Source organism: Bactrocera latifrons, unplaced genomic scaffold, assembly GCF_001853355.1.
Source record: "Bactrocera latifrons isolate USDA-ARS-PBARC rearing strain unplaced genomic scaffold, ASM185335v1 scaffold_249, whole genome shotgun sequence".
NCBI lineage: Eukaryota > Metazoa > Arthropoda > Insecta > Diptera > Tephritidae > Bactrocera > Bactrocera latifrons.
The window spans coordinates 430615-441672 of record NW_017536063.1 but is presented as its reverse complement, the minus strand read 5'-3'; the positions used below and the strand labels follow the sequence as shown (position 1 = coordinate 441672).

Here is an 11058-nt window from a genome sequence, read left to right as displayed (position 1 = left end):
ATAGAAATGAGAAATAATTATTAAGCTAAAGGCTCAACCAAAAACAAAGCGAAAGTACAATAGAAACCGATAAGTTTGCGCAATTCCCCAAAATAATACGTCCTTACACAAGGTGTGTATCTTTGCTAAAATAATATTTATAAAAATAGTAATATAGTACTTGGATTGCCGGCCGAGCTATTCAAAGTTCTGCGAAAGATTTATGGTCCTTTGCGCGTTGGCCACGGCGAATATCGCATTCGATGGAACGATGAGCTGTGTGGGATATATGACGACATTGACATAGTTCAGCGAAATAAAAGACAGCGGATACGATGGATTGGTCATGTTGTCCGAATGGACGAAAACACTCCAGCTCTGAAAGTAATCCCCGCCAGGGGAAGCAGAGGAAGAGGAAGACATCCCTCCGTTCGAAGGACCAAGTGGAGAAGGACCTGGCTTTGCTTGGAATATCCAATTGGCGCCACGTAGCGAAAAGAAGAAACGAAAGGCGCGCTGTTGTTAGCTCGACTATAATCGCGTAAGCGGTGTCTACGCCAGTAAAGAAAGATGAGAAAAGATAGAACTTTATTTCCTAATTCTTTTATTTTTTCTTAGATATTTAATAACAAAATTGTACAAACATATAGTTAAATAATTAATTAACCACACCAAATATCACCCGTTTTAACCCTCACACCAGCTGATCTCATTCCCTTCCCCTGTTTGAAGTTCCACTTTTTTATAAACTCGATCTCATGAATGGCTTTAAATGTTGCGCAAATGACGCCGGCACATCCCTCTGGTTTAGTGGGCTCTTCTTAGCAGCCTCAAAGATACGTTCGTAGACATTGCCATCATAACAACCTAAAACTGAACTCAAAACCTTATCATGAAAATCGAAACCATCACAAATGGCAACGAGATTCGGACGCAGCTCAGCGAGCACCGTTTCGAGGCGATCCTGCAGCGAGGTCAAATGATCGTCGGTCAAATGAATGAACTGCACATATTAAAGAAGAAGTAAGTAAAGATTTAAGAATCAGAGGTTACAATAATAAATAACCCGTAATATATCGGCCATATGCCGTTGAACCGTATGCACCAGATAGAGTTCGAGCAGCTGCTCCAGTAAATTATTCAGTGATGCGGAACGGTTTCCACGGTTTTGGGTAACTTCTTCAAAGAAATTGTTAGCCACGAAGGCGCGCCCATGAAGCTGGAAGAAAGCAGTAAAAAGTATGTGATAAGCAAATATAAGTGATGCGATGTCAGATAATGTCATGTGATTTGATGAGAAGCACGAGTGGTTGATTGCATAAAAATAGTATTTATAAATTTAAATAGTATTATGACATTAAAAATTAATGATGCGCTGTAATGTCGCATGATGTATGATCATGCGAAAGATGTGATGTGATATGAAGAAATGATCAGATAGGGATTAAAATAAAATCAATTTAGTAAAATATATATTATACCAAAAATGTCAGTGACGTGATGTGCTATGATGTGATGTGAGATATCATGTGATTTGAGCACGTGATGTGATCCAAAAATATATAGTAAAGTTTAATAAAATGATAATAAATGTTATAAATAATATAAAAAATTAGATGTAACTTTATTATAAAACTCTTTTGATCACATGATTTAAAATATAATAAAAATTACGAATTGTTTGAAGTTCGGTCACATAGTATGTATAAACTAAATGAAGTCATAAGCAAATAGTCAAATTTAAAGTTATTTTATTCGTATTAAACTACCTCAGCTGCATGAGTCAGCTCTATGCCAGTCACGTTGAACGCATCCGGTGGCGACAAGCCACTCTCCAAACGTCTGGTATAACTTTTACTAGCGATTAGAGTCTTGCTAAGATAACAACATAACATCAAGAAATATAGCAACTAAATAAAATAACATAATAAGCTTACTTCATGGCCGAGTACTGCAGAGCCTGCACCAAGCACTGCCAATCGCCGGTCCATTCCGGAAACTCATGCCAACTGGCGCACACACCCAAATATGCCATGGTAGGCATGAGCGGCTTCCCGCTTAACATATCGCCCCAGGTTTTCAACAAAATCTTACCAACTTGTAGATACAATACCGAATTCTCACCCTCATAGGTGCAAGCCGCTGTGGCCCAAGTAAAGATGTTTCCAAAATTCGCCGAGGCCAAGTAACCATGGCCGCCGCAGGCGAGCCGCAAGCGTTCAATACCAAACGTTGAGTCGTACGTGCAAGACGCTTTCAACGTGCACGCCAAGGCATGTAGCTCCGGCAGGCGCGAGTAATCACTGAGACCGACAGCCAAAGCGGTTTCCTCATACATTTTATTGAGCTTGACACCGGCTAAACGATACGCAATGGCTGTAACAATCTCCGGCACAATTTTCATCTGTTGCGTTATGTGATCCAGCACTTGCGGTTCCGGTTCGCTTTAAGTAAAGAGGTTAAGGTTTAGTAAAGTTAAAATCGGATGGCAGCTACAGTCACTTACTCCGGTTTAATGGGACTCTGACGACGCACAGCCGAGTAGCGTGTCGCTATGGTCGCCGCCATTGCATGAAAACCGCTGTTGACCAACACAATCATACAACGTACAAACACCATGGGAAAGTAGGCCAACTGTGAGACTGGAGACTTAACGAAAGTGCCATCCGGCCGGACTTTGGCATTCTTCATCAGCATATTTGTGCGCGGTATACGCACGTTGGTTAAACCCAAATAGCCGTTATTCACAGCCTGCAAACCGATCTTTTTGCCAATATCGCCGATATCAATGCCCGGCAGTGGCTTGTGTGTTTGCTCATCGCGCACCTGCAAGAAAAATAACTGCAAACCCATTGGTTCGTCATCGATGTAGAGCTGTGCCACCACAATGCAATGGTTGACGGTATTACCCACTGGTGTAATGGCAAGGTTGCGGTAAGTATGCTTGGACTTGACAGAAGGCTCTTTAATACTCACAACCACCGGGCCACCATTTGTACGAGGTCAGCTTTGGTGTGTTCAGCACAAATTCATCGGCTTGGCGATCGTAATCAGCGCGCGTTTCCAATCCCCGCAAATAGGTGCCGTGACCAAGCTCCGTTTGTACGTAAGTACCCAAAATCTCGCAGTTATCTGCTCGACGACCGAATTTCTCATACTGCTCGGGTGTACCCTGATTTTTAAGCGCACGTGTGAACATTAGAAAATGCACACCCATCGGCGTACCGCCGGGCATCAGAGTCGTACCCATTGGTCCGGTCATGAGAGTGCTTTTGAAATATATTGAGATAGACAAAATTGAATACATATATTTATAACGAGCCTATGTGGTTTAAGAAAGTGTTTCAATATTAAAAACACTATATAATATATAGCTCAGAAGGAGGTTGACCTCATAAAACCTAAAGATTTTCCCAAGCTTGGATCAGAACATTTTTTCTTTAATGGAATTTTTATTTAAGTTTTAAGTTTTTATTTAAGTTGAAGCATTTTGTAGTTTTAAGATCTTGCAGAAGGGGAAGGGCAGCTGACCCTTGTGGCTTCTCTTAAATGAGCCATGCTTCTTTTTGACCCATTCCAAGTATATCCATTATCAAGACAAATCTGACATGCTCTTTTCGTACAGTTTTCGTTTGTGTTTCGAGTACTTAACTTAGGTAACATTTCCACTTACTGATAAACTTCTAAACCGCCGGGATTCACGCGCTCTTGCATAGCTCTCACTTTAGTAATTGCGTTTACGCATTGCTCAACTGTGCGATTGTAGTAATCTTCGTATGATAGATAATCCAATTCGACAGGGTCGGGTAAGTCTGCAAATAATTCCTCCTCTGCAAAGAAAAAATTGGTTTAATAAATTAAAAATTATTACTCTGTCCTTCTATTCAACAAGTTCGCCGATACCTCGGCAAGAATTGAACTTAAAAATCGAGTTGTCATTACAATCACAAAGCAATTGAACAAAGTTCTACATATTTTCGGAAGTATTTAAAAGCTTTAAGAAGTCTTTACACACATGGAGCCGAAAATAATAAAATCTTCGAGATTGCATTGCTGAAAAAAAGTTTCTAGGTGGAAACAATTATTCGAGACTAGAAGTTATGACATTCTTTGGGTTCGTACACTAAGGCACTCAACCTAAATCATAGAATTCAAAGAATAATCTAAATAAATTGACTAAACTATCGAACCTTAAGTCGACTGAACATATATTTTTAATGTCCGCAAATTACTTTTTGGATTATTGGCTACATATTCCGAACGTGTTCGTTACCCCCCAAGGTCATTCCGTCATAAGAAAGCTCTTACCTAGTTGATTTGGCCGAAGATGAAGCCATGTGTAGAAATTCAGGCAAGTGTGGAAAGCTCTCTGAACGCCATTTACTTCGAAGTGGCCAGAAACGATTCTTTTACATATGGCCCATGTAGCTCACGACTTCCGATCTTAGACTAAGTATCCTCTGGGTCGACAAAAATCATCCGTTTTTAGGCAAGCTGAAGTGAGTAGGAGTGAGTCATCCCTCCCCGGCGTTTGGGACCCGTTACGTAAAAAAGCACACCAATGAAAAGATCAAAACAATCTCGGATGAGAGTTTTTATTCGACTATAACTTCGTAAGCGATGTCCACGCCAATAAGGAAGAAGATTTAGCAGAGTTGATATAATATATAACCTGATTGCTTTGGAAAGGATCATCGGAGCTATTAGTTCCATACTATGGCAGCAATTCAAAGTCTTCGAGATGCAAATGATTACAATTTTCATATATTACGATTTGATCAATGCAATTTTGTTTTACCATCAATCAACAGGAAGAATTTCTCTTACTCTCTCTTTCTCTCCCGCTATGTGAGAGGATTGACTTAACTATCATCAGGATCGTTGCTGTTGACGAGACTTGGTTTTACGCATACGAACCTGAAACCAGCAACCAATCAAGCGAATGTAGTGCAAAAGTGTAAGCAAGACCGCAAAACCCTCGACAAGGTCAATCAAACTTCAAGTTCACGTTCCCTTAATTTTCGTGGTGTGCAGCATAATGAATTCCATCAGCCTTACATTTTTTACACAGTACTTTTTTCACATATAACAACAACAAGTTGTAATTGAATTAATGAAACGATTTAATGCTCGCAAAAATGTGGAATAAGAAAGCAAATTATCCAAACAAACGCCAAGCCTGATTTAAATTTCGGAATAAACGGCACAAAGCCGTGTTTCAACACTTAATTGCTTGACTAGCGTTTTTTATATACTTACATACGCACTTCGACATACATACATACATACGTATTTCTTCATTAATTTATTTTATTTTTTGTTTAGGTAATTGAAGTTTGAGTTGTTGACTTTTGCCAAACCGAGTATATACATACATACATAGATATGGATATGTACGCGTGGCATTCACATGTATGTAAATATTTACTTTGTATCTAGAACTTTTTGTGCAAAGGTTAAGAGTTCAATTGCTTAACCATGAAAATCGAGATATCCAGGTGTAAACGCATACACACTTTAGTAATGGTAGTCTCATTCATAAAACAGCTGAAATTTGGAGTTGACATACATATACACTATTACTACCAAATACAGTCTTTTCATGTAAAGCAAGCTCTTTTTCTATTCTCATCTTTGACTATCGCGTTTTCAAATGGGGATAATATGATTTCTAAGCGCCTTTTGGGCCAAGTGTTGCTGAGGACCACAATTTGTCGATTCCAAGACGTTATTATGAATGGGGAATGTCTCAAACCACAATCTGTGGAACCTTGGCAGAAGATTTCTGCTTGCATCCATATAAAATTGTTCTCACTCAAGATGAGGCTCACTTTCATCTCAGTGGTGCGGTGAATAAACAAAACTGTCGTTGCTGGTGCGAAGAGAATCCACAAATCATACATGAGCCACCATTAAATTCAACTAAATTGATAGTTTGGTGTGATTTTTGGTCTGGTGGAATCATCGTTATGAACTTATTTCAAATTGAAGCTGGTGACAGCGTTACTGCCAATGTAGAACAGTATAGATCGAAGATAACCAACTTTTTATGGCCGCATTTGGAAGAAGTCGATCTTGACGACATCTGGTTCCAACAAGTCAGTGTTATATGTGGCACACATAGGACGTGCAACAATCGAATTATTGCGCGAAGAGTTTGAAGATTCGATTATTTCAAGAAATGTTAACATTGAATGCCCTCTAAAAAGTTGTGATTTAACACATTAGACTACTGAAGTGATTAGACTTTAGCAGCAAGTCTGGTTTTCTCTTCAAGCTTTAGAAGTCAATATTGAATTAGTGCAAAAATTACGCCAAAATTTAATTCATCGAATTCGTTCCTGCAAAAGAAGTCGTGCAGCTCTTTTGAATGAGGTCATATTCAGAACTTAATTGTATCGATTGTACTTCCCAATTAGTGAAAAAGAACACATCACTATTATTGGAAAACCCTGTATGTGATATCAATTAGACACGAGATTAGTTATAAAGTCTCAAAGCTCAATTTTGCCAAAACGGTTACTAATTACTTATGTTTTTGAAATGTATCATAATCCTAAGCGCAGAGTGCAGAGTTGTGTTTAAACAAAAAAGAAACGAACGCAGAAATATGGTTACATTTGTAAAAAATCCGAGATTACATTGCGCTCTTTGTCTTGGTTGTTTTTCTAAATTTATTTAACCAGAAAAACTTTCAGAAAACTTTGATCAGCAGTTACCATTGTGAGAACGTAGAGAAGCAGAAACATCAGAAAGATGGCAGAGAATCTCAACAGCTCTTATAGAACGAATCAACAATTTTGGTTGTTGTTTTGGGTATGAAGCGTGTCCATGATAGACTCATACCTAAAGTCCTGACTCTTTTGCAGAAAGAACAAGTAGAAGTTAAAAAAAGAGATCCTTGACATCCCAGCATTGCAACAATGTAGCAAATGATGCACAAGGAATGAGCGGAATTGAAAAAAAAAACACTTCAAAGTTAGTCAAAAATCAAGGTTACAGTCAGCTGAATGGAACGATTCGGCTCTCAAACAACTGCTTAGGGACAGTACAATCAAGTGGTATACCGACGGCTCGAAAACGCCGGAGGGATTTCCCCCTTAGGTCGTAGGACCACGCACAAAACTCTCCAAGCCTATGGGTAGTTTTCTGGGAATATACCAAGCAGATGTCCTTGCTGTTACTCAGTATGTAGAGTTAAACCTCCAACGTAACTATATACTAAGCGGCTATCAAAGCGCTTTCTGCATACGAAACCAAATCGCTATTGGTGCAGGAGTGTATAGGTCGACTGAATAGTCTATCAGAACGTAACCAAGTGCACCTTATTTGGGTGCCAGGTCACAAAGGTATAGTCGTGATTGACCTGGCTGATGAGCTTGGCCACTAACAGCATCCACTAACATGGTAGGAACGGATCTTTTCATTGCGGTTGGTCCCCACACCATAAAGGAGCTACTCCGCAAGTATGTAGCAGTGGGTAGGGAGAAGCATTGGCAACAACTCTTGGGCATGCGCCATGCCAAGTTTCTAATGGGTGATTACAACCTTAAAAGGTTTAAATATGTAATCAACCGCCCAAGGGAAAAACGCAGACTACTTGTCGCCTGTACACTGACCATTGTAACCTCAAGAAGCACTTATTTAACATTCTTGTTGAGCAAATTGCCGATCCTGCGACTTGGAGTCTGAAACACCAGAACACCTGCTAATCAACTGCACAGCGTCTGTAGGCGCTGGATAAAGGACCTTGGATCTATTTTTCCAATTAGGGATCACATCGGCTCAATAGAACCTGGCAGTATATTAGAAGTTATCAAGTTGTTGGGGCTAATTGAGACGTTGTGACTTAGGAGAGGGCATCATGAATCATAGGTCGCGGTGCAATTCTCACTTACTTATCGAATCTATGGTAATGCTTTTCGTCTTCTTTGATTACCGTGGTGTGGCTCACATTGACTTGAATTCACATTCAAATGGTACATAAGGTAGTTTTGAGACGTTTTCGTGAAACTGTTTTCAATGTAAATATTTTTTGAAGTAAACAGGTGGCTTTGTGGTCAGAAAATACATGGACTTTTCACCCCTATAATGCGCCGTCACATTCTGGTTTGATTGCGACTGATAAGATTTAATCGAAGATAAAAAAATGTTCCAATACCAAAAAAAATGTGTTAACAGTTCGGTTTTCGCTCACAGTTTAAATGCACCTGTCCGGTTTAAATTTGATCGAATGGTAAATGGTGAACCATTTCGAGGCTCACTACTTTGTTAAAGAAAAAACACAGAAACTTCAAGTTTAATGGAGAATGTTTATTATCATTCGAAAGAATATTATCTCTTTCAAATGTTGACCGCGCCTACGTTTCAGATGGTCCATTCGATGAGTCCAATTTTCGATGACTCCTTCGAACAAGGACTGAATCGGGATAAAGCGGGTTTGTCCACATAGACATTAGATTTTACATATCAAAACAGGAAAAATTCTTTCGGTGTGATATTATACAATCTTGGTGGTCAATCGACCGGCCTAAAATGTGAAATTATTCGCTCAGCGAAGTGTTCTCTCAAAAAATACATTAATTTATGCGTTGTGTGCGAAGTAGCGGCGTCTTGTTGAAGCCAAATCTCGCCGAGATTACCAGCTTCAATTTCAGCCATCAAATAGTCGGTTATCACGGCGCGATGACGTTCTCACTGACATAAGTTTTGAAGAAATATGGACCGATGATTCCAGTCGCCCACAAACCACGCCAAACAGTTTTATTTTTTTTTTTTTCTGTATAAAATGTCAGCTCTTGAATCTTGCTTGTAGGTTTTGTAAGGTCTATTATTGTATAAAAAAAGAGTTATACATATATTTCCCAATTAACCACTGATTATGATATACTATATTACACCGTGAGTAGTACTTAACCCAGTTATTACACTTATACCTTGTCAAATATAATTTACGAATCACATGAAATTACTTATACTTATTACTAATCTCGAACAACTTTGAGTTGATTGCATTAATTAGAGCTTCACTTAGCAGAAGAGAAACAAACCAACAAGATTTGCATTGTAAGCCACGATTGTGGGCTGCAACAGCACCGACAGTATCAATTAATACTAGATTAAGTGCATCTCTATACATATTTGTATACATGTACTATATATGTACATATATATATGTATATATTTATCTAATGCTTAGTATAGTATTAACAGCACATTGAACTCGCTGTTTTCTTTTCTAACAACTCACCAGCTAATCTTTTCAATTGCAAAAAGCTTTCACCGTCATGAATAAAAGCGGTGAACTCCTCCACATCGAAAGTGGCCTTCCTGCGTTCATTCACCAAATCGGGATTAACAGTTTTTGGTATGGTCATTTTGTTAAAAAATTTTGCTGCACTACTTTTTTTAACGCCTACAAAACTTCGAATATTTTTATTAAAATGATCACAAACAAAACACACGTAGAGAGTAATAAACACGCCGCGAACGAGCTCCAACAGTCCACTACGGATAACAGCGTTTGACTGGCGGTAGCTGCCCGCGTTGAGATCGTTTATTGTGCCTGATGTTGCTCAACGACTTGAATATATTTTTGTACTTTGGTATTTTGTGTCGATATTTGGAGATACTTGAAATGCTCTTTGTTTTTTGGAGCTTTACGAGCGTACTGTGAAGAGGCTGAATTGAGAGCAAAGCGTTACGGCTTGTCTCCTAAACTTTTTAGTTTATATATTTGTGCATATTATTGACACCCAAATATTTGCACAGTGTTTTCCAAAAGCGTTTTTCAAATGACTGCACTTCTACTGGCTGCCGGTCGCGGGCACTGAAATAGATTAGTGATGTGATTGCCAAGTGTGGTGTATGACTTCCCGAATCCCGAAACGAGACTGACGTTGGTAAACCCATGCGATGATCTAGACGAAAGCACAAAAGCACGGTAAGGAAGGTCGAAACGCATGAGCTGAGAGTTTTAGATGACTGTAGGAATTGTTAAGAGCAAGGTACCAGAAAAACAATGAAGCAGCTCTTGTTCTGCATTCGCAAAGTGACGATTCAAACTTTTGGCGACCCTTTGATTTGAGACACTGGAAGAGGAATCGTTAGTGAGGCCACAGAACTTATTGAAATTCGCTTCAAGCGCTTGCATACTGAAGGATAACTATCCCTAGTACTCGACGGCATTCCATCTGGTATCGCTGAGGATTAAAACTAGTATATGAGTGGCTTATTAGCCTAACAGACTAACATAGCCTAACCATACCTTTCCATTTTCAGAGACTCCTACATTTGGTGGCGAAAAAACAACTGATCTCTCAAAAGTTTGATGTTCCTAGTAAGGCGAGTATTCTTTCTCTCGATCCAGTTAAAAGCTTTCAAACAGTTTTAGAGCTCACAAAATATGTACCCGGACCAGATGTAGCTGCTTGCTAATAACCTTGAGTCTTAGTGGCTAAGTTTCGAAGAGGATTTCGAATAACTAAGATAAACCAATCTGTTCAACATAGAGTGGTGTTAAACGAAACGGGTTAACTTATATTGACATTTTAAACATTGGATACTTTTCTTTTTTTTTAGACACTTCATTATGCTGTAACGATTCCGGATATACCAGTATGATTTTCGACAGATTTTAAAAGCAACAACCATTACATAAAAACTGAGATGAGAATCAATTGTCTTTCCTTTTGCAGTGACGATATATTGAATGAAGGTGTCATATTTCCGCTGCCTACACATCGAAAAACTAATAACACGCAAGAGAAATTTAACGAAACCACAATAGGGGTATTCTCTTGCTATTGCAAAACCCTTGTACGGTGCACGAATTGCAGATATTTCCTCTTGGTGCACCGGCACAACAACAAACACACGCAGAGAATTGTTTGCAATGGCTGTGAAATATGTCAGACCAAAGCCCATGTTTATTCTCGTGCAATGACACGTAATGCAACCCTGTGCTAGCTGTCATTTTACTTACATATATATTTGGACGTTAAATTGTTGAGGCAGGAAAATTTTAAATAGATTTTATAATTTTTATTTAAATTATAAAGATTTGTTACAGTTTTTTTT

At 38.9% G+C, this 11058-nt stretch overlaps 1 protein-coding gene across 1 annotated transcript; it reads right to left on the bottom strand.

Annotated features, from left to right (window-relative positions):
- Positions 1 to 623: 623 nt before the first annotated feature.
- On the bottom strand, positions 624 to 9611 carry LOC108969322 (probable peroxisomal acyl-coenzyme A oxidase 1). The gene is made up of 8 exons (XM_018933959.1): positions 9230 to 9611; positions 3653 to 3809; positions 2956 to 3248; positions 2486 to 2891; positions 1917 to 2423; positions 1749 to 1854; positions 1046 to 1198; positions 624 to 982 (listed from the first exon to the last, which is right to left on the bottom strand). Exons 1-8 carry the CDS (start codon positions 9354 to 9356, stop codon positions 722 to 724), a joined length of 2010 nt encoding a protein of 669 aa, XP_018789504.1. The 5' UTR covers positions 9357 to 9611; the 3' UTR covers positions 624 to 721.
- Positions 9612 to 11058: the final 1447 nt, after the last annotated feature.

Bases quoted from the DNA above. Each gene is read 5' to 3' on its own strand.
- LOC108969322 (XM_018933959.1), bottom strand. From the start codon at position 9,356: ATGACCATACCAAAAACTGTTAATCCCGATTTGGTGAATGAACGCAGG. The intron at 3,249-3,652 runs GTAAGTGGAAAT...ATATTTCAAAAG, and splicing joins GGCGGTTTAGAAGTTTATCA to CACTCTCATGACCGGACCAA. The intron at 2,424-2,485 runs GTAAGTGACTGT...CTTTACTTAAAG, and splicing joins CAGAGTCCCATTAAACCGGA to CGAACCGGAACCGCAAGTGC.